General features: G+C 37.6%; 2 protein-coding genes across 6 annotated transcripts; one reads left to right on the top strand and one right to left on the bottom strand.

The window, feature by feature from the left end:
* Window positions 1-179: 179 nt before the first annotated feature.
* Window positions 180-566, top strand: LOC117922388 (egg cell-secreted protein 1.4-like). Its single transcript, XM_034840527.1, has one exon. It carries the CDS (start codon window positions 180-182, stop codon window positions 564-566), a length of 387 nt encoding a protein of 128 aa, XP_034696418.1.
* Window positions 567-700: 134 nt separating this feature from the next.
* Window positions 701-25164, bottom strand: LOC117922763 (polyadenylate-binding protein-interacting protein 4). 5 transcript variants are annotated; one of them, XM_034840980.1, is made up of 16 exons: window positions 24884-25164; window positions 24506-24555; window positions 18622-18830; window positions 18393-18554; window positions 18113-18249; window positions 17177-17367; window positions 14964-15141; window positions 14636-14866; window positions 12892-12989; window positions 12674-12746; window positions 12509-12542; window positions 3252-3577; window positions 2980-3030; window positions 2030-2128; window positions 1878-1940; window positions 701-1354 (listed from the first exon to the last, which is right to left on the bottom strand). In XM_034840980.1, the coding sequence occupies exons 3-16, from the start codon at window positions 18749-18751 to the stop codon at window positions 1325-1327; spliced, it is 1803 nt and encodes a 600-aa protein (XP_034696871.1). In that variant the 5' UTR covers window positions 18752-18830; window positions 24506-24555; window positions 24884-25164; the 3' UTR covers window positions 701-1324. The 5 variants fall into 5 exon arrangements, with proteins under 5 accessions (XP_034696871.1, XP_034696867.1, XP_034696870.1 ...); XM_034840976.1 differs by having other exon boundaries at window positions 2887-3030; window positions 24884-25163; XM_034840979.1 differs by having other exon boundaries at window positions 2887-3030; window positions 18393-18533; window positions 24884-25163.
* Window positions 25165-26261: the final 1097 nt, after the last annotated feature.

Below are 26261 nucleotides of genomic sequence, written 5' to 3'. Positions count from 1 at the left end.
GTTGAGACTCAGAATTAAGACCCGTCATTTTCTCCTCTGCCTTTTGGGTTAGACCCACAATTAAGACCACATGATAGCGATATTAATTGCATCTTTAGTGACAGCCCTCTACCCTCCCCTCACCACCTCTATAAATCGTATCTCCCAACCTCAACTTCTCTACCATCTCCAACTCTCTCATGGCTCTCAAGACTCTCTTCCTCCTGGTGGCACTCACCTGGCTCATGGCCAATGCAGCTGCAACCAGGGACCTGCCTACAAACCCGGGACTTGACCTCACCACCAGACTTGAAACCAGTGGAGGAATAGTTGAATGCTGGAACGCCCTCATGGAGATTAGGCAATGCACAAATGAGATCATCCTCTTCTTCCTCAACGGCCAGGCTGTTCTTGGCCCTGAATGTTGCCAGGCGATCAGCATCATCACCCGCAACTGCTGGCCGGCCATGCTCACTTCTCTAGGGTTCACGGCTGAGGAAGGCAACATACTGCAAGGCTACTGCAATGCGTCATCTGGGCCTCCTACACCAGCATCGCCTCCCCTGTATCAAGTGGGCATGAGGTGAAAGGACCTAGCCGATGATGATGTTTTTGTTTGAGGAATAATGGCCTTGGTGTTTCTGACAGTCTAATTGTCTGGAAAAGTAAGGCCAAAACCCTAACATGGGCAATTCACAAATGAAAAATAATGGAGACATGATTCACACAGAAAATAATACTACTTTGCATTAAAGAAAAAAGAGTATTGAAACAACCTAACAAGACCAGCACCGTTGAGGAAGTCATGCCTCTCAGTAGAGGGGGGGGGGGGGCGAAACAAGAACCTGAAAATTTCATGGCCTCTGTAAATCCAGTATAAGCTTAAGAGATACAACATAGGCCATCCCCTATGGCTGCTCTGCTATGGACTATTGAGGCAATAGGCACAACCTGGTCAGAGCAGAGAGTTTAATTTCCCCTCAACCCTTTTTTGTATTTGGTGGGGCGCATAGGAGGTCAAATGATGAGTAATCAATCAGAGAATGTCTAACTAATTTTGGTCCCTGAGTTAATCTCAGATTACCTTTATCAAAATGAAAACAGTTAAATGAAAGGTACATGTTCAAGAAAACTGAGAAATCCCAAGTCATGGTATGGGCGAAAAGTTTACAGGGTCATGAAATTAAATCCCAGAATCAACTTTTCCTGATGATAGGTCAGGACCCTACTGGATCGTCATGGACTGCTGGGTTTTGTTTTCTGGGAAAATTGCTCCAAGCAGCCTCTGAGAAGCTTATTCCTTGCAAGCATCACTGCTGAGAATATGATATGATCAATCAACCAACTAAAAATCTCTTCCTTTGTATGGCATTTCCTGTCAAGAAAATGAACTCAATTTGCATCAGTTGCTTATAATTGGTGCTGGAGTTGCAGGACAAAAGGAAACAATGAAACAGAAATCTGTTCCCAATCCATGGATTTACAAAATATAGCCAGGTGTATAGCCTAAGAACATGAGAATTGTACCTGTTAACATTTATGTGAAAAAAAAACAACTTTTCTAACACTTCATTTGGATACTGATTTCAGTAAGAAGAGAAAAAAAAAAAAGGGGGACCCCACTAACACTTGGTAGGGTATAAATGCATCTCCTCACTGATTATCTTCAACCATTTTAATGAAGGCAAGAGGATGTGAAAAAGTACCAGCTGGTATTTTGACAAATGGAAATTTATGTGTCACTTTTTGAAGAAAGTGACCAATTCCTTGGGGATTATTAAGACATAAAAAGCAACTTCCATGCATCTCAATGGAAAGTACGATTATCCACAGCAACATATATTAAGTTTTGAACAACTAATCCAATATAAAATTATTAGATATGACAATTTTCTTACAGGGGGGTAGCCTGGCATGTACAAGACCTGCCTTGGGTGTCCAAAAAACATCTGCTGGCCGTACTGCAATATGATGAATGTGATTAGTTAATATCTACAAGAGAATTTCTTGGGTCTCTCCAGTAGGATGTTTTAAAGCAACAATTACTTACTTGAGGTCCATTTGGATGGAAATATGTTTGTGGTGATTGAATTGGTGCAGCCTGTGGATTGAATATGACAGGCTGGTGTCCAGAAAATGAGTGTCCAATCTATGAACATCATGAAATTCAGCAATGGATTAAGATTCAAACAAACCACACCCACCAATAAAGAAAATATTAACAATATCATACAGCATAATATAAGTAAAAATCAAGATGAGAACATGTTATCACCCATTGGAGGAATTATATAAAAGTGACCATTTCTTTTCTTAAAAATGATTCAAATACTTTTATGCTTTTCATTTAATGCCACTCTACAAAAAAGGCAGATTTCTTCATAGAACGGCTATTGAGGGTATCACCTTCCACTCCAGTGACAATTATTGTAGACCATGTTCTCACTTTCACATACCTAGATCCATCGTGGAGTTCCAGGGGAAAAAGGAAAAAGAAAAATTAAGTTGCATAATAAGCAACACTCTCCATTAACAGGTGACCCTAGGACAAATTTAGAACACAATAAGAGACATTCTCTACAAACTTCATTTCCAACAGATAGAACCAAAAAGGAAGAGAGGTAGTTTCACAGAAATAGCATCAATGTGAAAAGAGATGATAATACCATCCATCACACATTGCCATTATAAGTAAAACAAGATGACAAATTAGCAAGTTTCACCTAAAGGTTTGACATTGACAAAATGGCAATCAAACAAGCAAATAGTTAAATGACGAAAGGTGCAGCATTGTTTTAACTTTCAAAATGTCCCCACAAAAACCTTAGATAGCACTTAGATTTGAAGTTCAAGCTCAGGAAAGCTAAGTAAGGAACAAAACATATTGGTTTGTCTTGCTGCACTTACCCCAACCCCCACAGGCACATGCATATGTGGGATGGCAGGAACATTAGTTGGAAAATAGAATGAACCATCTGACACTGGGGATGGCGGCCTTACAGGTGTTTGAGATGGGATGAAACTCTTTGCATTGGGATTGAGTTTGAATTCCTGATAGCAATGTTAAAAACCAAAAAAACAATGGAAATGAGATTAGCAAAAAAGTATATTATAAGAGTAAATGATAGGTGCTTGTATAGATATTTATAAGAGTGATATGTATATTTTTTTGGTCAAATAACAAAAAAATGCACTTTAAGTTCAGTACATATAAACTTAAAAAAAAAAAAAAAAAAAAAAAGAAGCACAACAAAAGATAAAATCTATCCCACCTTAGCATGGGGATTCAGTGTTGACTTTTCTGAAGATAATGAACCCACTGATGAGCTTGGTGACAAACCGGGACCAATTGAAGCTGGGGTAGCACCTACACAATCTGAAGCAGATGACGTTGAGCTACTAGGTCGTCCACGAGAGTTTACAGATTGTGTTTCTCCCATGGTTCTGACAGATACAGGACCCTCTGAGACTTCAGCAGGGGAACCCATATTCTCCTGACTTTTTGATGAACCATGAGATGGAGCATATGCGGTGGCATTAGGGGATAGTCCCCCTTTATCAGATCCATCTTTCTTTGCATCCAGTAATGATTGTAAATCTGCATCAAAAATTCCCCCATAGATAATAAAGTAAGTTCAAATTTTCAAGACTAACAATCATCTAAATATTAAATATTGATTATGGAAAAGTTCCACATGCAAATTTAACTAGCATCAATTCATATTTCCAGACAATAACCAGTACCAATTTGCACCAAAGAAAACAAAGTAACTATCCTACTTGAAAGTAAATTAGAATTCAATTAAGAACTGATCTTGAAGTAAGCTTTCCACCCTTCATCAGTTAGCACTTTAAGAATGTTTTCTTTTTTATCAGAAACAAAAAAATTTACTAAATGAAAATAATCCAAGATGCTTCTTCTTCCTTTGTCACATTGGGCCTGTGTGCTTGGTTGAAGTGGTTCAGCAACCAACAAAAATGTAAAACCTACCATGTGTTCTTCCCATTTATTCCTCTTACCCCTCCTCCCTTTATCTCTCTCTTTTTAATCTCTTCCCTCTCCTCCATCAACTTTTCATTTTCCTTGAATGATCTAAAATTATCCCAAAAAAAATACTTAATCTTCATCAAATAAAGGTCCTTAATCCATCCAAATCCTATCTAGGAATTTTATAACATTTGGTATAAGATTCTCAAAGTGCTCCAAGAAACTTCTTTAGTATTTTGAGATCTCCTAGCTTTGAACTAGACTTCTGTTGAGGAATGCTAATTGAGGAAAACAAGTTTTATTGTTAAGTTGTAAAACAAAAACATCAAAAGACAATTTCTTTTTGGCTTTAATACACTTTGCCCCCTCAACCCATCCCGTGTCTTGCACATTGCCCCTCTAGGTTTAAAATCGAATACATTGCACCCCATGCTTCTTAAATTGTAGCACTCTGCCTTGATCGTTGAACAGTGTTAGTTTTAGTGGATGGAAAATGTCACATGTTGTGCACATAACTGACAAATGAAGGTTGAATCTAGAAAATCTTAGCCCCAAACAACTCTCAAGTTTCGTCTTCGTTCAAAGCCCTACCCATTGAAACCCTAAAAGCCCTAAATGCCTAATGCATACATCAAAGGGCTGAGAGTTCGATTGGAATGGATTTTATCAGTAAATTTCGTTTTTCTTCCAATGTTTTGCTTCAATTTTTTCTTTTTTAATGGCTAGGAAAATATCAGCAAAGAGAATAACTGATAAAATTTTGAGTGTTTAGGGTTAGGGTTTTGGTTTGATAACTAATAAAATTTGGGAAAAATAAATTTGAGGTGTTTAGGTGTTTAAAGTTACAGTTTCCTTTTCATAGTTGAGAAATTTCATGAAAGGGAATAAATTTAGGTGTTTAAGGTTTCCTTTTCATAGCTAAGAATTTTCCTTTTCAAAAGTGTTTCTTCACAATAGCCAAGATTTCATAAGATGAGCCTCCTTACCACAATAGGATCCTCCATTACTCTTGCAACTGCATTTCTTCACAAAGCTCTACTTCCCGGATTATAGGGCTTTGAATTTCTTAGGGCTTTTAAGGCTTCAATGGGTTAGGGCTTCGAATGAAGAATGAAGACAAAGCTCTCTGTTTGAGGCTTTTTTGGGGCTGAAATTTTCCAGATTACCCTTCATTCATCAGTCACGTGCACAACACGTAACATTTCCATCCACTAAAACTAACACCGTTCAATGATCAAGGCAAAGTGATGTAATTTAAGAAGCATGGGATGCAATGTGTTCGATTTTAAACCTAAAGGAGCAATGCGCAAAACACGGGATAGGTTGATGGGGTAAAGTGTATTAAACCCTTTCTTTTTACTAACATTAATTACTTAGTTTGACCTAAGCCTATGCACCTCATTTTTTGGTACAATTTGTCTTGGTCTTTCATATTGAAAACTTCTCTATGTTGCAACTCAATACTTCTGTAACTTGGTCCTTTGTTTGAGAGTCCACCCTAAATGCATCCAATGTCTAATTGAGCGAAATAAGGTTTTGTTGCTAATTTGTAGGCCAAAAACATCAAAAGGTAGTTTTATTTAACCAAATATTAACTATTTGACTTGTCCTAAGACTGTGCACCACACCTTCATATTGAAAACTTGCTCTCTGCTGCAACTTGGTTCTTTGTTCTTGAGAGTCCATGTTACATCACTTTAACTCTGAATATTAAGACTAGCCCATTACACAACCATCCAACCCCATTCCCAATCATCAAAATAATAATAATAACAATAATAAGAATAAGAACAAGCTAATTTCTTTCAACTAATATCAATTATTCTGTGACAATGTTAGGCAATGGGGTGGGGCAATAGAAGGCCATGGGATGAGACAACACTAGGCTATGAGCTGAGAAAATGCAAGGTGTTGAGCCAACACAAGATGTTGGGCAAACTGAGCATTATAAGGTTGGCAACAGATGTAGGCTAGACATGCTTCTTGGGCTCAAGACAAGAAGGCTGTTTGCCATGCACATGCAAGCAAGGATGCAAATTCCAGAAAAAATCATAGAATTTTGGGCCAATTTTTGGCACCAACCAAAGGAAACATGGGAATTTTCTCTGATTTTATCAATATATTTTACCAATTTTTCAAATATTAGTGATATTGAATCTAGGCCATTCATTTCAAGAATTTATTGCGATATTTCTCCAACATTATCATGATATTTTGCCCATTTTTGGTAATATCGAAAATGGCAATTTATTGTGATATTTATCAATTTTATCACAATATTTCACTTGTTTTTTGGTAATATAAAAAATTAGCACTAAAAGATGAAAGGCAAGGGTCTTCCTATGAGGAAATTATGATAAGTACCATCATACCAAAGTGTTATTTATAACACATCACTTATTAAACATATATTATTGTTTTTGTCCCTGTGGTCAGTTTCCAAGACAAAAAAATTCAACCACCTCCTACAACAAAAATAATAAATAAATTTTAATTATGTTAATATACATATTCAAATTTCATCAAATTACATATTGCAAATATAAAAATCACTATAATAATATCCTCAAGATGTTCTCATTTATGTTTTAAATTCAAGTATGAACTTGTAAACATGATTACAAATATTTTTTAAAAACTACTACATAAAAAAGGGCAAAAAACAATTGTGCACTTCCAATTTTTTTAACATTTGAAAGTACTTTTGAACATCATAGATCATCTTGTTAGTATTAAATGTAATTTAATGTGTTGGAAAACATTAAAATTTAATGAAATAAAATTTTCATTTAGACATTAATATTCAATATGCATATTTTATAATAAAATTAGTAATATTGGTCAATAATAAAATATGCATATTGAATATTAATGTCTAAATAAACTTTTATTTCATTAAATTTTAAATTTGATATATTCATACTTACAATCAACACTATGCAAATTTCATGTCATGGTACCAATATTTTATCAACAGAGGCATTCAGTTGCCTTTTAAAAAGGGCAATGAATGGAGGTTTTTTATCAAGCTGTAAAGTGAAAGGAAGGAGCGGAGAAGGGGTTCAGATTTTTCATTTGTTGTTTGCGTATTACACCCTGATATTTTGCCAAGCCTCTCAAGAGAAGATAACCTTCCTTTGCTGCTTGCTTATATGGTTTAAGGCCATTTTGGGATGGAAAATAAACTTGGATAAAAGTGAATTAATTACTGTGGGAAGGGTGGGAAAATATTGATGACCTTGCGTATGAGTTTGGATGCAAGGTGGGTAGTCTTTCGTCCACTTACTTGGGCCTCCCTTTGGTGCATTGTTTAAATTAGTGGAAGCTTGGGATGGTGTGAAAGAGAGGTTTCACAAAAGGTTGACTATGTGGAAGACACACATTTCCAAAAGGAGGGAAAACTACCCTAATTCGAAGCACTTTGCCTTAGCTGCTCCCAACGAGGCTTAGGTAAAAGATGTAAAGACTGATTCAGCAAGTGGGGAAAGGGGAAGGAGTTGGAACCCTCGTTTCACTAGGCCCTTCAAGGATTGGGAGTTGGATGAGGGAGGAAACTGGTCGGTGCGCTTGTGTGGAAAGAGTGTTTTTAGATGAGGAGGATGGGGTAAGGCGGTTGGAGTCGAAAGATGGCAACTTCTTGGTAAAGTCCCTTTACAAAGCTTTAGAGTCGGACTCATCAATTTATATCCCAATGAAGATAATATGGAACTCTTGTGTGCAGCCAAAAGTTAGTTTCTTTGCTTGGGAAGCTTCATGAGGAAAAGTTCTAACTTTGGACCAAATTCAAAAGAGGGGATGGGTTTTAGCAAATAGATGTTTTTTGTGCCAAGCGCATGAGAAGTCTATTATTCTCCATTGCGAAAAGACAAGGGATGTGTGGGAGTTGTTCTTCACATTGTTTGGAGTGTATTGGGTGTTTCCTTCCTCGGAAATGGAAACCCTCTTGGGATGGAATGGGGTTTGGGTGGGCAAAAAGCGTAAGACAGTTTGGAAAGCGGGCCCTTTATGCTTGTTTTGACCAGTTTGGAAGGCAAGGAATAGAATTGCCTTTGAAGAAGGTGTGTTGTCCATGTAAAGGCTGAAAGCTTCTTTTGTTTAGTTACTTTGGTTGGAGACCAAATTGTTTATAAAAGATGATCCTTCAATGTTAATAGATTTCATTGATTGGGTGGGTTCCCGTTAAGAGAGGGGTTGTTTTTTGTACATTTTGTTTGAACAGTTTTTTATTTCAGCTATAAGGGGGTGAGTGTCCTTATTTATGTACATCTTGGTCTGTTATTTTAGCAGCTCTTCTTAATACAATACTTTTACTAATCAAAAAAACATTTATGTCTTTGTTATGCATGCCAAGATCAATTAGATTGAGGCTAGAACAGATTCAAAGGGACTTTATTTGGGGAGGTAGGGCTCTAGAGCGAACACCACATCTAGTAAGATGGGCAATTGTTTGCTTAGACAAGAAGAAAGGGGGTTTTGGTTTCAAGTGTCTTTCAACTCTCAATAAGGTTCTCTTTTGTAAATGGAATTAAAGATTTGTTAATGAGAGAGGGACCCTTTGGAATCAAGCTAATAAAGGAAAGTATGAGGAAGAAAGAGGGGTGGTTTTCTCGGGAAGTGAGAGAAGTGTATGGTGTTGGGTTGTAAAAAGCAATAAAGAAGGATTGAGATCTTGTGAGTAGTAGGATCTCTTTCTTAGTGGATAATGAGTGTGTGTCCTTCCCGCCTTTGTTTGCTTTAGCAAACCCAGAAGAGTCGTGAGAGGAGGATATTTGGGACTCCTCAATTGAAGTGGGGAGGGAGGGATGAAATTCATGCTTCACTAGACCTTTCAATGATTGGGAGGTGGATGTTGTGGAGAGCTTTTTGATGTGGTTGCATGAGAAGAGAGTTTGTGGGGATCTAGAAGACATGGTACTTTGGACTAAAATAGAGAGTGGCAAGTTTTCTATTAGATCTCCATACAACCCCTTAGAGTCAAGCAACTCCGTTTCTTTCCCTTCAAAATGCATTTGGAACTCATGAATGCTGCCTAAGGTTAACTTTTTTGCTTAGGAGGCAACATGGGGTAAAACCTTAACCTTGGATCTAGTTCAAAAAAGAGGGTGGGCCCTAACAAATAGATATTATATGTGCCATGAGAATGAAGAGACCATAGATCACCTACCTATTCACTGTGTTAAAACAATTTATGGGAATTGCTCTTTATTATGTTCAGGGTGCCTTAGGTGCTTCCTTCGTTGGTCAAACAAACTCTACTAGGTTAGCATGGTTCTTTTGTGGGCAAAAAGCGCAAGAAAATTTGCAGAGTAGCTCTCTTACACATCTTTTGGATAGTAGTATGGAAGGCAAGGAATAGAATGGCATTCGATGATGACATGCTTTTGATCTAGAGACAAAAAGGTTCTTTTGCTTACTCCCCTTGGTCAAAGTCAAAGTTGTGCATAGATAATTATCCTCTAACTTTAGCTAGTTTTGTTAATTGGTTGGGCTCTTGTTAAGGTTGTTTTAGCCTTTTCCATTTGATTGTTCTTTTTCCTTTTTATGTTCTTTTGGTTATAGGTATTGTATATCTTGAGTTGCTCTTATGGCGCCTCTTTTTAATATATTTTGTTCTTTATCTATAAATAACTAAAAATAAAAAATAAAAACCTATATTTTTTTTATAAGCACATATAAAAAATATAAATGAAAAAATAAAGATGATATAAAAGTATAGGGCTAAGGCACACCAATGTACATGTGTACAAAGGGTGCCAATAGAAACAAACAAAGAAAGAAAGCATTCAAAGGACACAACACTTGTCCACATCCACTTGGCTTCTAACAAATCAACAAAATTGACCATAGACAGTATTTCCTTCTTTATGATGCCTAACATATTCCATAAACATATGCATAAAAAAGGATTTAAGTTATTGATCTGAGATTTCCACATCTTCAAAAGCTCTCTGATTTCTTTCACACCAAATAGTCCATAAAAGAAACAATGGGCCAGCCAACCAAGCTCTCTTGCACCTTTTCATACATGAAACCCATTAAGACCTTTTCCTACATGAAACCCATTCCAACTTAGCAACATCAATCTATTTGAAGAATGCATCCCCTACTGCAACCTGAATAACAAAAAACCAACCACCACAAAATTCTAGTTGTAACACGATGAAAATGCATGTGAATGATGGATTCCTCCTTCCCTTTACATACCAAAGACACCCCTCTGCTTTTCAAACGGCTGAATGTCAAGATCCTTTCCCATTTTTAAAAATAACAAATAGCCAACTCTTAAGAACCCATGATTTCCAAATAACCACATACAGGAAATCCTTTAAGCACTCTGGCAGCTCCTTCAAACCAGCCAAGGCATTCTATACTTAATATCATGTCTTACCAAATGCTTTTGAATTGTTCACAAGAAGGCCTCCACTACCTCTAACTCCCAATCATGGAACTATCTCAAGAAACAGGGACTCCAATGACCCGTCCCTCCATCTTGCTCCCACATATCTACTACCCACAACTCCTTTAAGCTGGCTATGACAAATAAGGTGGGGAAAGAATCCATTAGCAAAGCATTGCCACACCACTTGTCCAATGAAAATTAAATTCTCCACCCATTCCCAACATTGAAACAAACTATTCTTTTAAAGACCTCCCACCTTTTCTTGATAGCCTTCCAAAAACCAACACCATAACCCTTCCTAGGCACCCCGAATTCCAACCTGCCCCTTCCTCCACAAACTTCACAACAATCACTCACTTCCACAATGAGTCCCTTTTCGAGGCAAATCTCTAACCCCACTTGCTCAATAACACTGTGTTGAGAACAAAGAGATTCTTAATGCCCAAACCTTCTTTTTTCTTATCCACGCACACTTTGGACCGAATGACTAGGGAGGTTATACCTCTAAAACTCCACCACCCCACAGTCTCATTGGATCTCCTCAAGCCTTAAACTTACCCTTCTAGGAATCCCCAATAAATGACAAGCAATAGATAGGCAAGCTAGCTTGTATTGTTATGAGAGTGAATCTCCCCCATTTCGACAAGTATTATCTTTTCCACAAGACTAATCATTTTTAAAATTTCTCCCACACATCCCACCTAGCCATAGATTTGGATTTTTTTTTTTTTTTTTTTTTTTGATAAGTACATAGCTATAGATTTGAAATGGGCTCCCAAAGGAGGACCTAAATAAGTAGAATTAAGAAACCCCACCCAAAAAGCCAATTCTCTTGCAAGTCTTACAAATTGTCAATCCTCCTCCTTGTTGGAATGAGCTCGATCTTCTCCATATTCACTTTCAACCCAAAAATCACCTCAAACCACATGAGAGTCCAATTCAAATACATCAATTGTTCTTCATTAGCCTCGTAAAAACTGATAGTATTATCAAAATATATTAGCTAAGTCACCTCAACTCTACCTCGACCCTCCTTACCACCACAAAACCAGAGATGAAACTCCCTTCCCTTGTCTCCACTAGCAATCAAATGAAAGCCTTCATCACTAAGACAAATAAATAAGGGGAGAGGAGGTCCCTTTGTCTCAGATCCCTGATGCTTTGGAAGAAATCAATGAGGGTCCCATTTACTAAAACCAAAAACGAGGCAAAAGACATACACCACTTCATCCAACTTGCCCACTTCCACCAAAAACCCATTTTCTCCATGACTTCAAAAAGGAAGCTCCAATTAACATGATCATAAGCTTTTTCTATGGCAAGTTTACAAATGAATCCAAGTGTGGGACTCTTTATCCTTTAATCAATGGTGCCTCATCTGCATGGGTCGTGTCTAAAATTAGCCTCTCTTCTAGAAAAGCATGCTGAAAATCATATACTACCTTACCAACAACCCTCTTAAGCCTATCAACCAGCAACTTTGGCTAGAAGCTTATATAACCTGCCTACTAAACTAACTCCAACCACTGACTCCTTTGAATCCAAATGGGCAGTTAGAATTCAAATGGGCAGGTACATGTGTGGGGGTCACTAGTCACATACGTATATAAGTCTATGAAATTGAGGGGATTTTCTCTGTGTAGCTAAGTATTGGAACACTCACCAATTTTATAATCTTGTATGATGAGTGACTATACAGGTTAGGAGTTTGCTCTCTCATAATCATTGTGTGTTCTAATCTTCCATTGTTGCCTATGTGAACTTGATTGAGGCTAGCTAGGCCAAGACTTAGCACCACATATTCACAAGAGAGAGAGAGAGAGAGAGCGAGTTTTGTGAATAACAACAACAACAACAACAATACCAATAACAGTTGTAGTAATAACACTAATAATGATAAGAATAACAAGAACAGGGATGATGATGATGAGGATAATAACAATAATAATAATAATAATAATAATAATAATAAGGGGCAAAACACCTCATAAGCAAGGCTTGGTACCAGCACCAAGACAGGGAGGTGGTATACTTAGGATGTCTAATGTGAAACATTTTTAGGTCTTCAACCTAATGTCTCCATCAGGTAACTACATTTTTCATCAATTGATTTGCAGGCATTGGCAGAAAAGTTCACTTACCTTCTGATTTTGAGGTTTGAGCTTCCTCAGCTAACTGCATAAGTATGGGCAGAAACAAACAATAAGGGTATCAGGAACTACTCAAAAACAACCAAACTGGAAGCAATCACACAAGGCACATGTGACATTGTAAGTGGAATATATAGCAGTCAAATTTTAACTCACTGTTTGCTTCTCTACAAACTCCTTAGCATGATTATTTCCTACCTGCTGTTCGCTGAACTGGTTTTCTTGAACCCTACAAATTTCAGATGAGTTTTAGGAAATAAAGAAAATAATTTGTTACCGTCTTTCAGAAATCCCTTCTCATGGCAATACAAGCAGTTTATTTTACCCCTAGGGGAAGAGAAAGATCAATTTATATAAGCAAAAATATAAGAAACCTGCTTTGGCTGTCCAAAGCCAAATGTCTAGCATGATCATGAGAGCCAGAGTGGTATAAGTCCAAGCCGGTACCAGACTGAGATGATTGTGCTTCATCCTGCATGTCAATAAAAGGAAAATAAAAACCAAAAGAAACAGATACAAAAAGAGTATTACCCAGTAATTACACACTAAGAATGCACAACAGATGGGTCATCTACGCCAATATCTTCTCTTTGGTTGTAGTAGCCGCAACAGAAAAAAAAAATTACCAACAACTACCTTAGTAGAGTTAGATAGGAACCTAATTTGCAAAATTTTGTATTAATTCCTAACGAAATTTTATTAGAATGTACAATACCAGGATGATAGTGGTGCTCCTCCATCAAAGAGCCACAAACTTGACCAAGAAGATAACAATCTTAACTACAGAAGCCAAGGGCATCTCAAATACTGAAGCCCCATTCTGTATAGATGTAGCTTCTAATAAAGTACTTTTTTAAAAGATCTATATGTACAGAAGTTACAAGAAAAGAGATTTTTGAGTCTTTGGCCACCCTATTTTTAGAACAACTTCCCAGCTAAGGAAATGCGAAATTTTGTCATTTCATAAAATTTATAAATATCATTTTATAGAATTTATAAGCTAATAGATGTCCATTGAAATGAACTTTTTTTAAAAAGAAATTCTAACTTCTTGAAGCTCTTTGGAAAATGTTACAGTATTATACCTTCTGCATCCTTTGAAGTCCTAATGTTTTTAACTCAAAGGGTGATTTAAACATAACCAAACACACAAACAGCCTTTTTCCAATCAAAATGCTCCTTTTAACCTTCCAAAAGGTGCCCTAAACATAGCCTAACTATCTGAGAGAAGAAAATAGACACATTATCCTGAGGTATCATAAACAAAAGAGATCAAGGGCCCCAAAAAACTAGAAGCAGACACATGATTGATCCTAAGATTCCATAATGAAAGAGAGCACGAGGACCCAAAGAACCAGAAGTAGACACCATTACCGATCCCAAGGTTCCCAAACAAGGACAAATAGAGATTTAAGGAACTAAATAACCAGGTAGATCGAACAGTAAGAGAACTATCATGATCAACATGGATTTAAAGAACAAAAACAGAAATCAAGTAGCAAAAAAGACCTATGAACTGATGACAACACCAAAAAAATGGATCTATAGTGACATTAAACAAACTAAAGTTCAGAAATAGTTCAAAGGCATTGAAGTGGCACAGATAGCATTATAAATGATGAAGGTAGAGAAGTCCAACCAAGCGCAATAGAGTTCAACTGTTGCTAACAAACTTCTTCACAAGCTGAGCAAAATGCAGCACATGTCCAGTTTCACAACAAAAGACAACAAACATGGTAAAAAGTCCCAAAAACTTCAAATTAATGCCAAAATGAAGAAAGGTATGATGAAAGAAAATTTCCAAATAAAAAATAAAATAAAATAAAATAAAAGGAGGTAGGCTTGTTAATCAGATCCTGTTGAACCAGGCTGAGCTTAACTCAAGTAGAAGCAAAAATAGAAATCTTTAGTTCAGACTCAGCTTATACCAATTTCACCTCACATCAATTGGGCTTAGCCTATCCTATCAAATAAGCTTTGGAAAAGTTAGCATAGGTGATAGGACCACAGCTCTACATGACAAAACTGAACTGAGTGAAATCTGACCAGAACAAGAACCTACCACTAACCAAGATAACTGAAATTCCATATGAAGAAACTAAATGTTTAAGGAACTACCACAGATGAAGAGCTTGATGATACTTGAGCCACATCATTGCTTTTCCCAGTGGTCAAATCAGCGAAGTGCCTGCCAATAGCCAAACCAGAGGAACCTCCAAAGGTTTCATCATTGTGCGAATCCAACATTCCATCCTCATTGTCTTCACCAATATCAACCCGCCTAAGAACAGATGAAAATCTTGCCTCCTCATCAATGTCAAAATTTGCATGAAGGTGAAGGCCTCTTTCCTGACATATAGATCAACATGAGAGATGTAAAAAATTTGGAGAGATCAATAAAAAAGGATTTAAGAGATGGTAGAAACTGATATCAAGGTAATCTCACCTCTGCTAAGTGAAGATCATGGGTTTCTTCTCCCTCAATTTCTCTTGCTAATCTTAAAGCTTCCTTCTCCAATTCTCTCGTTTGAGGACCTCTGTCAAGTTTGGTTGTGTAAATCTCCTCATCAAAGGTGCTGTTTACTCCAAACAATTTTTTATTTATTTCAAACTGATCCCAGCCCCTAATAAAAGAAAAACAATATAAAAGTTAATAACAGTATCAGATTCTATATACAAAACAGACAGCTCGAGACCACAAGGTTGCAATTAAATGACCTGGATGTTTAAAAATTATAGAATATCGATATTGAGTACAACTCAACTATTTCACATTCCAACTATTTGGGACAGCAATATGCAGCCTCTTTGGCCATTCCACTCTATATAGGACTATTTTTTTCAATAAATCAAACACCAACAGATATTTTCTTGATGCACAACCCATGTTCCTTTTTTCCCCTTTTTTATTTCACTGGTCTTCATAGTGCACACACCTCGAACCGCATCACTCCTTTTAACAACAAGCTAGTGCAGAAGTGAAGACATTACATTTTTCTGACAGGTAAATTTCTTTTTTCTTTTTTTTTTTGATAAGTGACAGGTAAATTTCTATATTTAAGATCCTATCAAAGGGATGGAGCTGTTCAAACTGCATATCCAGTCGTCCAAATATCAATAAGTCTGCTAGTTGTCTCTTCTACTTTGACACTAATTTCAGAAGAAAACTTCATGAAAGATGCCAAAAACTTCAACACCTCTGAGTTTAAGAAACCAACAAGCCCCAAGTTCATCAATTCTCAAGACATAAAACCAGCTTTGAAACTGTTCTCATAAACTGATCCTTGTACCAGACAACCCAAATGCCAAATCCATGTCTTCCTTAACATTCTTTCAACCCAAATTCTAATAATTTGAACCCATTCCAATATTACATATGCCTCACTTCTCAATACTTCAAACCTTGACCCATTGCCATTGACCCTATTAGAAGAATTCTCAGCATTCAAAGTATTAGTATTACAGCCTACCAAATCACTTCCTCTATGTCACCCCAACTATACATTTCCAAGAATCCCACTAAAAAATAAATCTCACAATCCCATCCAACAAATCCCAATAATCAACTATGAAATCCCTTTCTTCATCACCTTCCTTTCACTCACCTATCCTCAATGCCCCAAACCAGCCAAAGCAATCATTCTTCTCTACTTCTTGACCCCAAAAAAGAAATTAAAGGAAAAAGAAAGAAAAAAAAACCCAATACCACAGAACCCATTAGAGGAATTCTCAGCATTCACAACACCAGTATTACAGCCAACTAGATCACTTCCCCTATAATTTGTCACCCCAACTATACAGTTCCAAGAACCCCACTTAAACATAAACCTCATAATCCCATCCAACAAAACCCAATAATCAACTATGAAATCCCTTTCTTCATCACCTTCCTTTCACTCACCAATCCCCAATGCCCCCAAACCAGCCAAAAGGAATCATTTCTTTCCACTCATAGAACACACCTGCCCCGCAACCCTGCCCCCAGCCCGTTCTCAGCTTTCACAGCCTACTAAATCACTTCCTCTATAATTTTTCATTCCAACTGTACCAGTCCTTAAAACCCAGTAATCAACTCTGAAATTCCCTTTCTTCATCACCTTCGTTTCATTCACCAATCCCCAATGCCCCCAAACCAGCTGAAAAGAATCATTCTTCTCTACTTCTTGACCCCCACAAAAAACCAAAAATGAAAAATCACAAATGCCACAGAACCCATGTTCCATTACCAACAATTCACCTCAAACAAAAATCCAAAATGCCACAAAACCCTTATTCTTTTCCAACAATGTACTAACATATTTCATACAACATAGACACAAGAAAAGATAAAGAAACTCATAAACAAAGCACATTTATGTGTTCCCATGATATTATTTAAAGGGGGGAATGCTAAACCGTTTTGAATAGACCAACTAACATTGATAAAATCACAGAAAACATAGATCTAGAACAAGGCAACAGTTGAAAGTTGAAAACTGTTTTTTTATAGGTAGTTGAAAGTTGAAAACATCAAACATAGTCTGATAATAGAAACTATAAGCAAAGTTCAGATGTGTTTGTAATCGTAGTCAAGTATACAGTCACTAATCTACTAAAACATTTATCAAGATATCTGGAGAAACCAACCCCACAAGGGAAAAAAAAGGTTGCAGTAACAACCTTTTCCAAGGACCATCAAATGTTTTTTCTAATTCAGGACATTGTGGAATATCTTCATCAGGGACCCAACGTTCGAGCTCTCTTTCCATCTCAATATGGCGAGATTGAGAAATGATGGAGTCTAGCATAATATCCTGTAGTTTATCCTGTTGGAGTTCATTTGAGAACCCATCCCTGGTTACAGACACATCCTGGCACAATTGAATAACTCAATTAGATCGCAACAATCAAGGAATTAGGAGAACGATAGTAGCCACTTCATCCAACAAATACAAGATATAAATTTATTTACCACTTCAACCAAAACTATCTACATCACAGACTACTGGCAAGTTCTTGGATAAAATATTTATGTTCTTAAACGTTTGAAACTTACTTGAATCAACTATATTTCATGTCCCTTTTTCTGATTCTTGTGAAGGTGAAAAGAAGGGTAGAAAAACATCAAAGAGATTTCTTGTGGGCGAGTCACTTTGAAGAGAAAAGTGCAACTCGCAAGTTGAAGAGCAGCGTGCAAAGATAAGAGAAATAGTGATTAGGCCCTTCTTTGTTTGTTTTAGTGTATGTGGCAAGAAAGAAATACAAGAACCTTTGATTGTGTGGAGCTCAACAACCTTCAGCTAAAAGAATCCATTATTAGCTCTCTTATGGATTGGTCTAGAATATTGTTGGGAAGGGATTGTGCTTCCCAATTAGACTTTATTGATGATCTAAATTGTGGATAGCAGCTTTAGTTTGTTTTTGTAGTCGGTGCTGCTTATTTTTTGTCTAGGTTACTGGTTACTCCTCTTGTGTCTCCATGTGTACATAGAGTCCACTCCTTTGTTTTTGGTTGGCACTTTTAATATATCTTTTGTTTGCCTATAAAAAGAAGGGAAAAAACCTTATTTGATTCAGAGTATACCAGAATGAAGAAATGTATAAATATAGCACAACCTTTGCTATAACTTGAACAAGTTCTTTAGCAGGTATAATTAAAATCTTTGAAGGAGCCTTGCTGACAGAATCTGAAATAGCCTTCTGTCCACGGACGGGACCATCCTTTGTCAAACGAGCCATTTTCAAAACAATACCTGCAAGTTATGAGCAAAGTGAATGCTAAAACCTTTATGAGCAAATGGCTGAAAACAGAATTGCTTGGATTTTGAAAGAAGGTCAAGGGAACCAATACAAAATTATGATGCAAGGGACAATTGTGTAATCTCTTGAACCATACCGAAATCCTTGTCAGCGTTTGTTGCATGAAATATTCCAGAAATAATAGATCCATTTTTGACCTGGACTTCCACGGGAAGTCCAATAAAACATGTTGTTAAATATACCAGTCGATCACGTGACGAGCTTTCATATCCTCCACCTTTAGTGCCAGTAAAAACACCTGTAACAATGACTGTTACAAGAAAAAAAAAAACAACACAATACAAAGAATAAGGTCAGATTTTCACCTGCATTTGGTAACCTGCTGGGGTTTGATTTTCCAGACTGCAACTTGTTATCTTGCCTACTCCCCATTTCTCTTCGACGGCCAAATCCGTTAGCAAAAGGTCTGGGCTGTGCAACTTGTTGCAGATTCATCCTCAGAAGATATCTCTAGTAAAAATAAAGCTTCGAACTGATTTTGTCATCCAACAGCAAGACATAAGATAGTATCATTCTGAAAGCACACAAAGGTTGTTTTCTTAAAAAAAGAAAAGAAGGTAACATGAGTATAATCAAACCGGAAGCATGCTGTTATCATGTCAGACAAAATGATAAAAAATATTCCCAAACTGATCAAAGACAGCAAAAATGGAATAAATACACAATTTTTTAGGTTTCAAAATACTACCGAAGGAGAAGAGAGGAAAATCCAACTGAAACAAAAACCAAAACAAAAGCATGGGAAATACAGAAGAAAGCAGAGCTGAGACATCCTACATCATCAGACACTCACCATGAATCAGAGAGAAGGATGTAACCACCCAACCAAAAGATCTAAAAGTTCATGCATTAATAGTTTCTTAGTGAACCTAATAAAAATTGAAAAACCCCTAGACAAGGAAAAAAAACCAATTACAAGAGGGAAAGAAAAAAAAACCTTTTCTTCTTTTACACCCCAAAAGAAAAAGTAAAATCATCCATACACTATGCAGCCTTTTAAAAGTTGCAGCAACATTGCATTACAACCTCCACATAACAGTGGCTGTCTGTAAGTTCAGCCCCATTCCATTTCACAGACCAATACAACATACCAGGACTATTCACATCATAGAAGCACTGCAGCGAGCAATTACAATACTGTAACAGATCCAAGCAACTACTGGTCCATAACTGCCCACTACTGCTGCTACCATAGTTGTTAACTCGTAAAATGTATTTTATTTTTCTGTATCATTTTTATTTTTTTTTGATAGGCTTATTTTTCTGTATCATATATCGTAAGTTTTTTTAAATGGTGAAAAATAAATAGAAAAAATATATATACAAGTGTATATCTATTGAAAGTATGAAGTATAGAGTATATATAACCGATTAAACTACATCATATCATAAGAAAACATTGAATGTTAAAGCTTTGACAAGTTCAAATTAATAAAATATAACTTTAATATATAGATTCATTATATAATCCACAAAAATAAACTTCTTCAATTCTTAGCCATGATTTTTAGTTCTAAATTCTAACTAAGCATATTGTAACAGGATGCTTCAAATGACCCTCCCCATGAACTTATATAGGAGGAGGGAAGCTTCTGGAGACTCCTGGAGCCATCTACACTAAGCCATTGGTGGGAAGAGTGTGGAAGGTTCTAGAAATGCCTAGAGATGTCCACACATCTCTACACTATGGTGGAAGGCATGAGAGAAGTCCAGGGCTTTTTAGAGAATTCTAGAGATTTCTTGTACATAAGGATGTACCTAGATTAGTGTAGGGAGTTCTAGAATATTCTTGATTTGTAAGGAACCCTCCAAGGTTCCAGAGAGTTCCCTTGGTGCCTATAAATAGGTGAGGGCCTCATTTGGCCAAGGCACCACCCAAATCACTTCCTAACCAAGCAAGTGAGCTTCCAAGCACTTGTAAAGGCTTCTTTGAGTAATAAAGAGTTTCCATTCTTTAAGGAGTTGCCTACCAAGCTTCTTAAACTTTTGAGTCGAGAGTGTCTTAGCCTAGCAAGCTAAGCATTGGGAGCAAGGCTGACTTAGCAAGGTCAAGCGTCTTGGCTTGTCTAAGTGCCGCATGAGCTTAGTGAACGACTAAGTCCGTGACAAGTGGTATCAGAGCGCCGTTAAGAGGTGGGCATATCAAAGGAAGCATGTCGGGCTCTAACGTGGAGGAGACTAGCGAGCAAACCCGTGGGAGGGAGACCGAGCCTACTGCACGGGGCAGGGGCAAGAAGGATAAATCTCGTGATGCCGTTGCCAACATGGAGGCAAGGCTAGCCAAGGTGGAGCTAGCCATGGCGGACACTCGGGAGGGGTTGGACTTGATCGAGCAAGGCATAGAGAAGGGCTTAGAGGATCTAAGGGAGCAGATCCAAGACCTTCGTGAGGGGGTGCAAGTCTCACAAGTTCAGCCAGTGTCACACGAGGAATTCATGTCCTTCCAAGGAAAGGTCTTGAGCATGCTTGCTAGCATGGAGTCAAGGATAGAGGCCTTGGCCACTCGAATGGAGTCCCGAGACCAGGAGGTTAGGCAAGAGTTGGCCATCTACAAGGCTGCTGTGTCAGCACGGGTCATGGCCACACATGAGGCATGTAGGGTGGAGGTGCCGAAGCCACATGGGTTTAGTGGCAAACGGGATGCCAAAGAGTTGGATAACTTCTTATGGCATATGGAGCGATACTTCGAGGCTATCACATTGACGGATGAGGCGGCTAAGGTAAGAACTGCGACCCTCTACCTTACTGACACAGCTACTCTATGGTGGCGTCGAAGGTTTGCCGATATGGAGAAAGGCATTTGCACCATAGAGACGTGGGAGGACTTCAAGAGGGAGATCAAGAGGCAGTTCTACCCCGAGGACGTGGCTTACCTGGCTAGGAAGAACATGAGGCGTCTCAAGCACATAGGCGCAATACGCGACTATGTCAAGGAATTCTCTTCACTCATGCTTGAGATTCCTAACATGACTGAGGAGGAGTTGCTATTCAACTTCATGGATAACCTGCAAGGGTGGGCCGAGCAGGAATTAAGACGCCGAGGTGTTCAAGACTTAGCCACTGCCATGGCAGTAGCAGAGTCTTTAACAGATTATAAGAGGGAAGACTCCCCCAAGACTGAGTCTTGGGAGGATAGCCACACCATGGGTGGGGGAGACGAGGCTTCAAGGGACCACAATGCTCCTCAAAAGGGATCAGGCAAGATGCCTAACGTCCAAGAAAGAAGGGGTAAGGCGGGAAGGAAGGAGTTCACGCCTAAAACCAAATGCTTCCTATGTGACGGTCCACATTGGGCACGGGATTGCCCAAAGAGGAAGGCGCTTAGTGCCATGATCGAGGAGAGGGAGCAGGAGGACGAAGCACATATGGGCTCAATGCAGCTACTAGGTGCCCTCCAATTCAACCCGAAGCCTAGTACGCCTAAGACCTCCTTACTAGCAGGGGTGCAAGTAAAGGAGGAAAAAGGGGAGTAAACTGAGGTAGCCCGCACACACATGGAAGAGGTCACCAAGGGAAAGGTGAACTCAATGGGTAAGAGGAAGCAGCACTCTAAGCATCGAAAGCGCACGGGTCTGCATCCATCTGGAGCCTCACGGGAGAAGGAGGTGAAGAATATCCTGGCTGAACGGGTCACCAGGAGACAAGGGGTCCCTCCTGTGATAGAGTATCTAGTCCGATGGAAAGGACTACCTAAGAGGCAGGTAAGCTGGGAACATGCAGATGCCTTGAGAAAGTTTTGGAAACACATCGAGAGGTTTCAGAACGAGGCAACGACGAGGACGTCGACGGCATCGGTGGGGGAGAGTGTCACAGGATGCTTCAAATGACCCTCCCCATGAGCTTATATAGGAGGAGGGAAGCTTCTGGAGACTCCTGGAGCCATCTACACTAAGCCATTAGTGGGAAGAGTGTGGAAGGTTCTAGAAATGCCTAGAGATGTCCACACATCTCTACACTATGGTGGAAGGCATGAGAGAAGTCCAGGGCTTTCTAGAGAATTCTAGAGATTTCTTGTACATAAGGATGTACCTAGATTAGTGTAGGGAGTTCTAGAATATTCTTGATTTGTAAGGAACCCTCCAAGGTTCCAGAGAGTTCCCTTGGTGCCTATAAATAGGTGAGGGCCTCATTTGGCCAAGGCACCACCCAAATCACTTCCTAACCAAGCAAGTGAGCTTCCAAGCACTTGTAAAGGCTTCTTTGAGTAATAAAGAGCTTCCATTCTTTAAGGAGTTGCCTACCAAGCTTCTTAAGCTTTTGAGTCGAGAGTGTCTTAGCCTAGCAAGCTAAGCATTGGGAGCAAGGCTGACTTAGCAAGGTCAAGCGTCTTGGCTTGTCTAAGTGCCGCACGAGCTTAGTGAACGACTAAGTCCGTGACAATATGCACTTATTGTGTTATATATATACATGCTTTTATGTGTCATCTTCAAAATTCTAGTTTTCAAGTTCGTCATCATTCCTTTTCCGCCAAAAAAGAAATTAAAAAAAAAAAGGTAAAATATTAAGTAAATTTGGGTTGGGAAAGGCTCTTTCTTATTGATTGAAAAAGGAGGAAAAAACCATGGAGTTTCAAATAGAAGAATAAAAATTACGTAAGTCTCAGACAATGCCTACATTGAGAACAGGTTTCCCTTCATACCTTTTCCTTGCTTTTTATATCTATGGGCTTAAATTCTTTATTTCTAACCTAGCTCTGCACTCCTTTTTATATCTTTTCCTTCCTTCGTATATTTTTCCTTCCTTTCTTGTTTGGAATCTTTATTCTAACCAGTTTTTCATATAAGTTAAATAACTCATGTCTATTTATTTAGTTAACTGTCTAACATAAATTCAATCTTCAGTGACATTCATAATGAGGTGAATTCATGAAAGAGTTCCTAATATTCCTATCAAAAAAAAATGAAACAGTTCCTAATATTCATATCACTCTCTAACCATGTATTTGCAACTCTGCAACATGATGAATACGTTCTCAATTTCATTAAATTCCTAGTCAAATAAATGATGAAGAGTTTTTAGCATCCCTATTCCCTGCTTCTGAGGAGAGGAGATAGTTACAGGATTTTTAGTTTTTTTTTTTTTTTTTTTTTTGATAGGTAAGTAAGTATTGCATAAGAAGAGATGGCTACAGGAATGCAGAGATCTTTGATAACTACTGACTTGTGATTCTATATCAGTTACTTGCCTAAACCAAGAGGCCATCCAGACAAGAGAACTACATTTTTTTTACAGGCAAACAAGAAATGCATTAGAAGAGCCAAAAAGAGTGCACCAAAGTATACAGAACATATACAACAGCCACCAAGAGATAGCCAAAAAGAGGGAAGGAAAATGAAAAACTACTCCTTCCCATGGTGAGAAGCCATCCAGACAAGAGAATTACACCATAACTAGTAATCTGAGGCCTTTGTAAGAGCAGCTTCCCTTTGTGAAAGGAGCCTATTTCCACATTCTATCATGAATTGATAACTTGTAAGCATCACAGTGCATCATGACTTTTGTGACCTATGTATAGAATGATTTTTCATTCTAAAGACTATTATAGAATAATTATCAAGCATACAAAGGGCAGGCACCTGTCAAGAATCTCTATTTCATAATATATGATCCCATAAACCAAGGCAGAACAAGTGTGAAAGACCAATGTCATGTGATCATCTTTTCTGGCATAGGCAACCAAAATAGTAGCTAATTACCTGAAGAAATATTTGTGCCAAGATGATCCCCACATTTGAAAAAACAAATTCTACTTACTGAAAATTGTAAATATAACATCAGTCTGACATAATTACACTTGTACTTTTTTCAAAAAGTGATTGACTGTGAGATGGAGATAAAAAAAAATTCATGGAGGATGTTTCCATCCATAAAAAGGTGGTATTTCATGCTTCTAAAAGATAAAGATTATTCTTCCAAATACATCTTTGTTTTATCCCTTTCAATCAAATAGCCCTTATCCAAGCCAATAGTAAGATGTTGACACGTCAGCAAAGCTCTAAATGATGTTAGAAGTTCTAAATTCGACTAAAGTTCATCTTTCTTCTACAGTGGATTCTGAATAAATAACAATTACATAATAAACATAAACAAACAAAAACAATAATATTTCAAAAAGTTTTCACATCATTTACAGGTGTACTTCAACAAATCAAAGCAAAAATAAGCTTAAAAAATACCAAAAAACCTTACCTTTTCAACAGGAGCTATGCCCAAAAGCTCCTATGAAGCTGTGACAGACCCTACATTCAATAGAACATGCATGAAATTGTTTTCAGTCAAGTGAGCTTAATTCGTGAAAATAATGGCATGCAGACAAACCCCTTTACCCGTTTGGTCAATGAGAAAACGCAAGAAAACAAAAGAAATCATAATTCTGAAAACCTTAGGCTAAAACCTCCCCTCACTGCTTGGCTCCATCGACAATTTCAATCAAACTAACCCTCAAAATTCTCCTTCCCTCTACTCCCCTTTCCTTAGTCTTCTCATCAACCAAACAGAGAATCGGCGATTAACAACCAACGAAATTAAACCCTAAAACAAGAAGACCAAACCAAAAATGATCCTTACCGAGCACCCTCTGTATCAACCAATAATTAATTGAACCTCCTCCGGGCACGAACACAGAAAGAAAAAAATTAAGGGATCGGACTCAGTGAGTTAGGGTTTTCGAGTTAGGGCTTTTTTAGGGTTCGGAGACGATCAGATGCCCGAATCACAAGGATCCAATGCCACACCCGAAACGAAGATAATCAGCGAAAATCGAAGAGAGAAAAAGAGAAAGAGGGATGTGATCGATAGAAAGGTTTCGAAAGTGTTTTCAGAGAATCGAAAAAAGAAAATTTCGTGTTTTCTATTATAGGGGGCGGTGTTTGTGTGAAGAGGAACAAGGGGGGACTTGTCCTGTGCGCTGCGGTGTATGGTAAAAACCATGGGCCGAGCTTGATTGGTCGTTGATCTGGGGTTGATCATTACGTCTATTTTGGTTTTTTTTTTTTTTCCATTTTTCTTTTTTTTTTTTTTTCTATTTTTGGTAGTTGATGTTTGCAACGAGGCTTTGTGAGTAGCATTAGGAAATTGGGAAAATCTAGGATTGCAACAAAAAATCTAGGGTTTCATGGGACCCTACTCTTAATCATGGAATTTGACAAATTTTTGTTTAATTCAAATTATTAAATTAATAATTGTGTAACTAATTGAGTTTGTTTAAATGTTAATCAATTAAAGGGTGACCACTTAGATAAATTGGAATATAATTTGTGTCGGTGATCCACTAACATGTTTAGAGATTTTTCATAGGCATTTGTTAAATTTGAAAAAAATTATGTATTTAGTATTTATGGTGGTGTTTGTGGGTAATGAAAGAGGGGGGAGCCTATTATGCATTTTCACCCGCGGTTTGAGCTAATATGATATTACTCGAAAGCATATCAAATATCCTATAACAATCAATTAGGTTAACCTATTGTAGTAACATTCGTTTTAACCTAAAGAGTTTTCGTAACTTTAAACCGACATGCTCACCATTGTTTGAGCTAATATGACATTACTCTTAAGCATTTCAAATGTCGTATAATGATCAATCGAATTAACTTATTGCAATAATATATTCATAATTATGTAAATATTCTTCATTATGGGCCCAAATAGCCATCATGACTTTAAAACGTATCAAAAAAATTTCCCCCAATCATATGAACTCAAATCACTACACTAAAGTCATAGATTAGTTATGATATTATTTTTAACGATTCACTCATAATCATGTAAAAATATTATATAGTTTATATTCATATAACTCTTACTACTTTAAAACACGTTTACATAATTAAGAAAAATTCATAACACTTTTTTTTTACATACCATGTATGATGTCGCTCTTATTCCATGTCATCCTATCATCTCAGATCGAGATAAATCAATGATACTATCAATTGATTTGGTTTTG

This window comes from Vitis riparia, chromosome 9 (genome assembly GCF_004353265.1).
Source record: "Vitis riparia cultivar Riparia Gloire de Montpellier isolate 1030 chromosome 9, EGFV_Vit.rip_1.0, whole genome shotgun sequence".
Taxonomy (NCBI): Eukaryota; Viridiplantae; Streptophyta; class Magnoliopsida; order Vitales; family Vitaceae; genus Vitis; species Vitis riparia.
The sequence above is the reverse complement of the archived record's forward strand: the minus strand, read 5'-3'. Positions and strand labels throughout refer to the sequence as shown.

Bases quoted from the DNA above. Each gene is read 5' to 3' on its own strand.
- LOC117922388 (XM_034840527.1), top strand. From the start codon at position 180: ATGGCTCTCAAGACTCTCTTCCTCCTGGTGGCACTCACCTGGCTCATG.
- LOC117922763 (XM_034840976.1), bottom strand. From the start codon at position 18,751: ATGAATCTGCAACAAGTTGCACAGCCCAGACCTTTTGCTAACGGATTT. The intron at 12,747-12,891 runs GTTTCTTATATT...TGAAATTTGTAG, and splicing joins GCTTTGGACAGCCAAAGCAG to GGTTCAAGAAAACCAGTTCA. The intron at 3,578-12,508 runs GTAAGTGAACTT...TTTTTGATGCAG, and splicing joins TCAAACCTCAAAATCAGAAG to ATTTACAATCATTACTGGAT.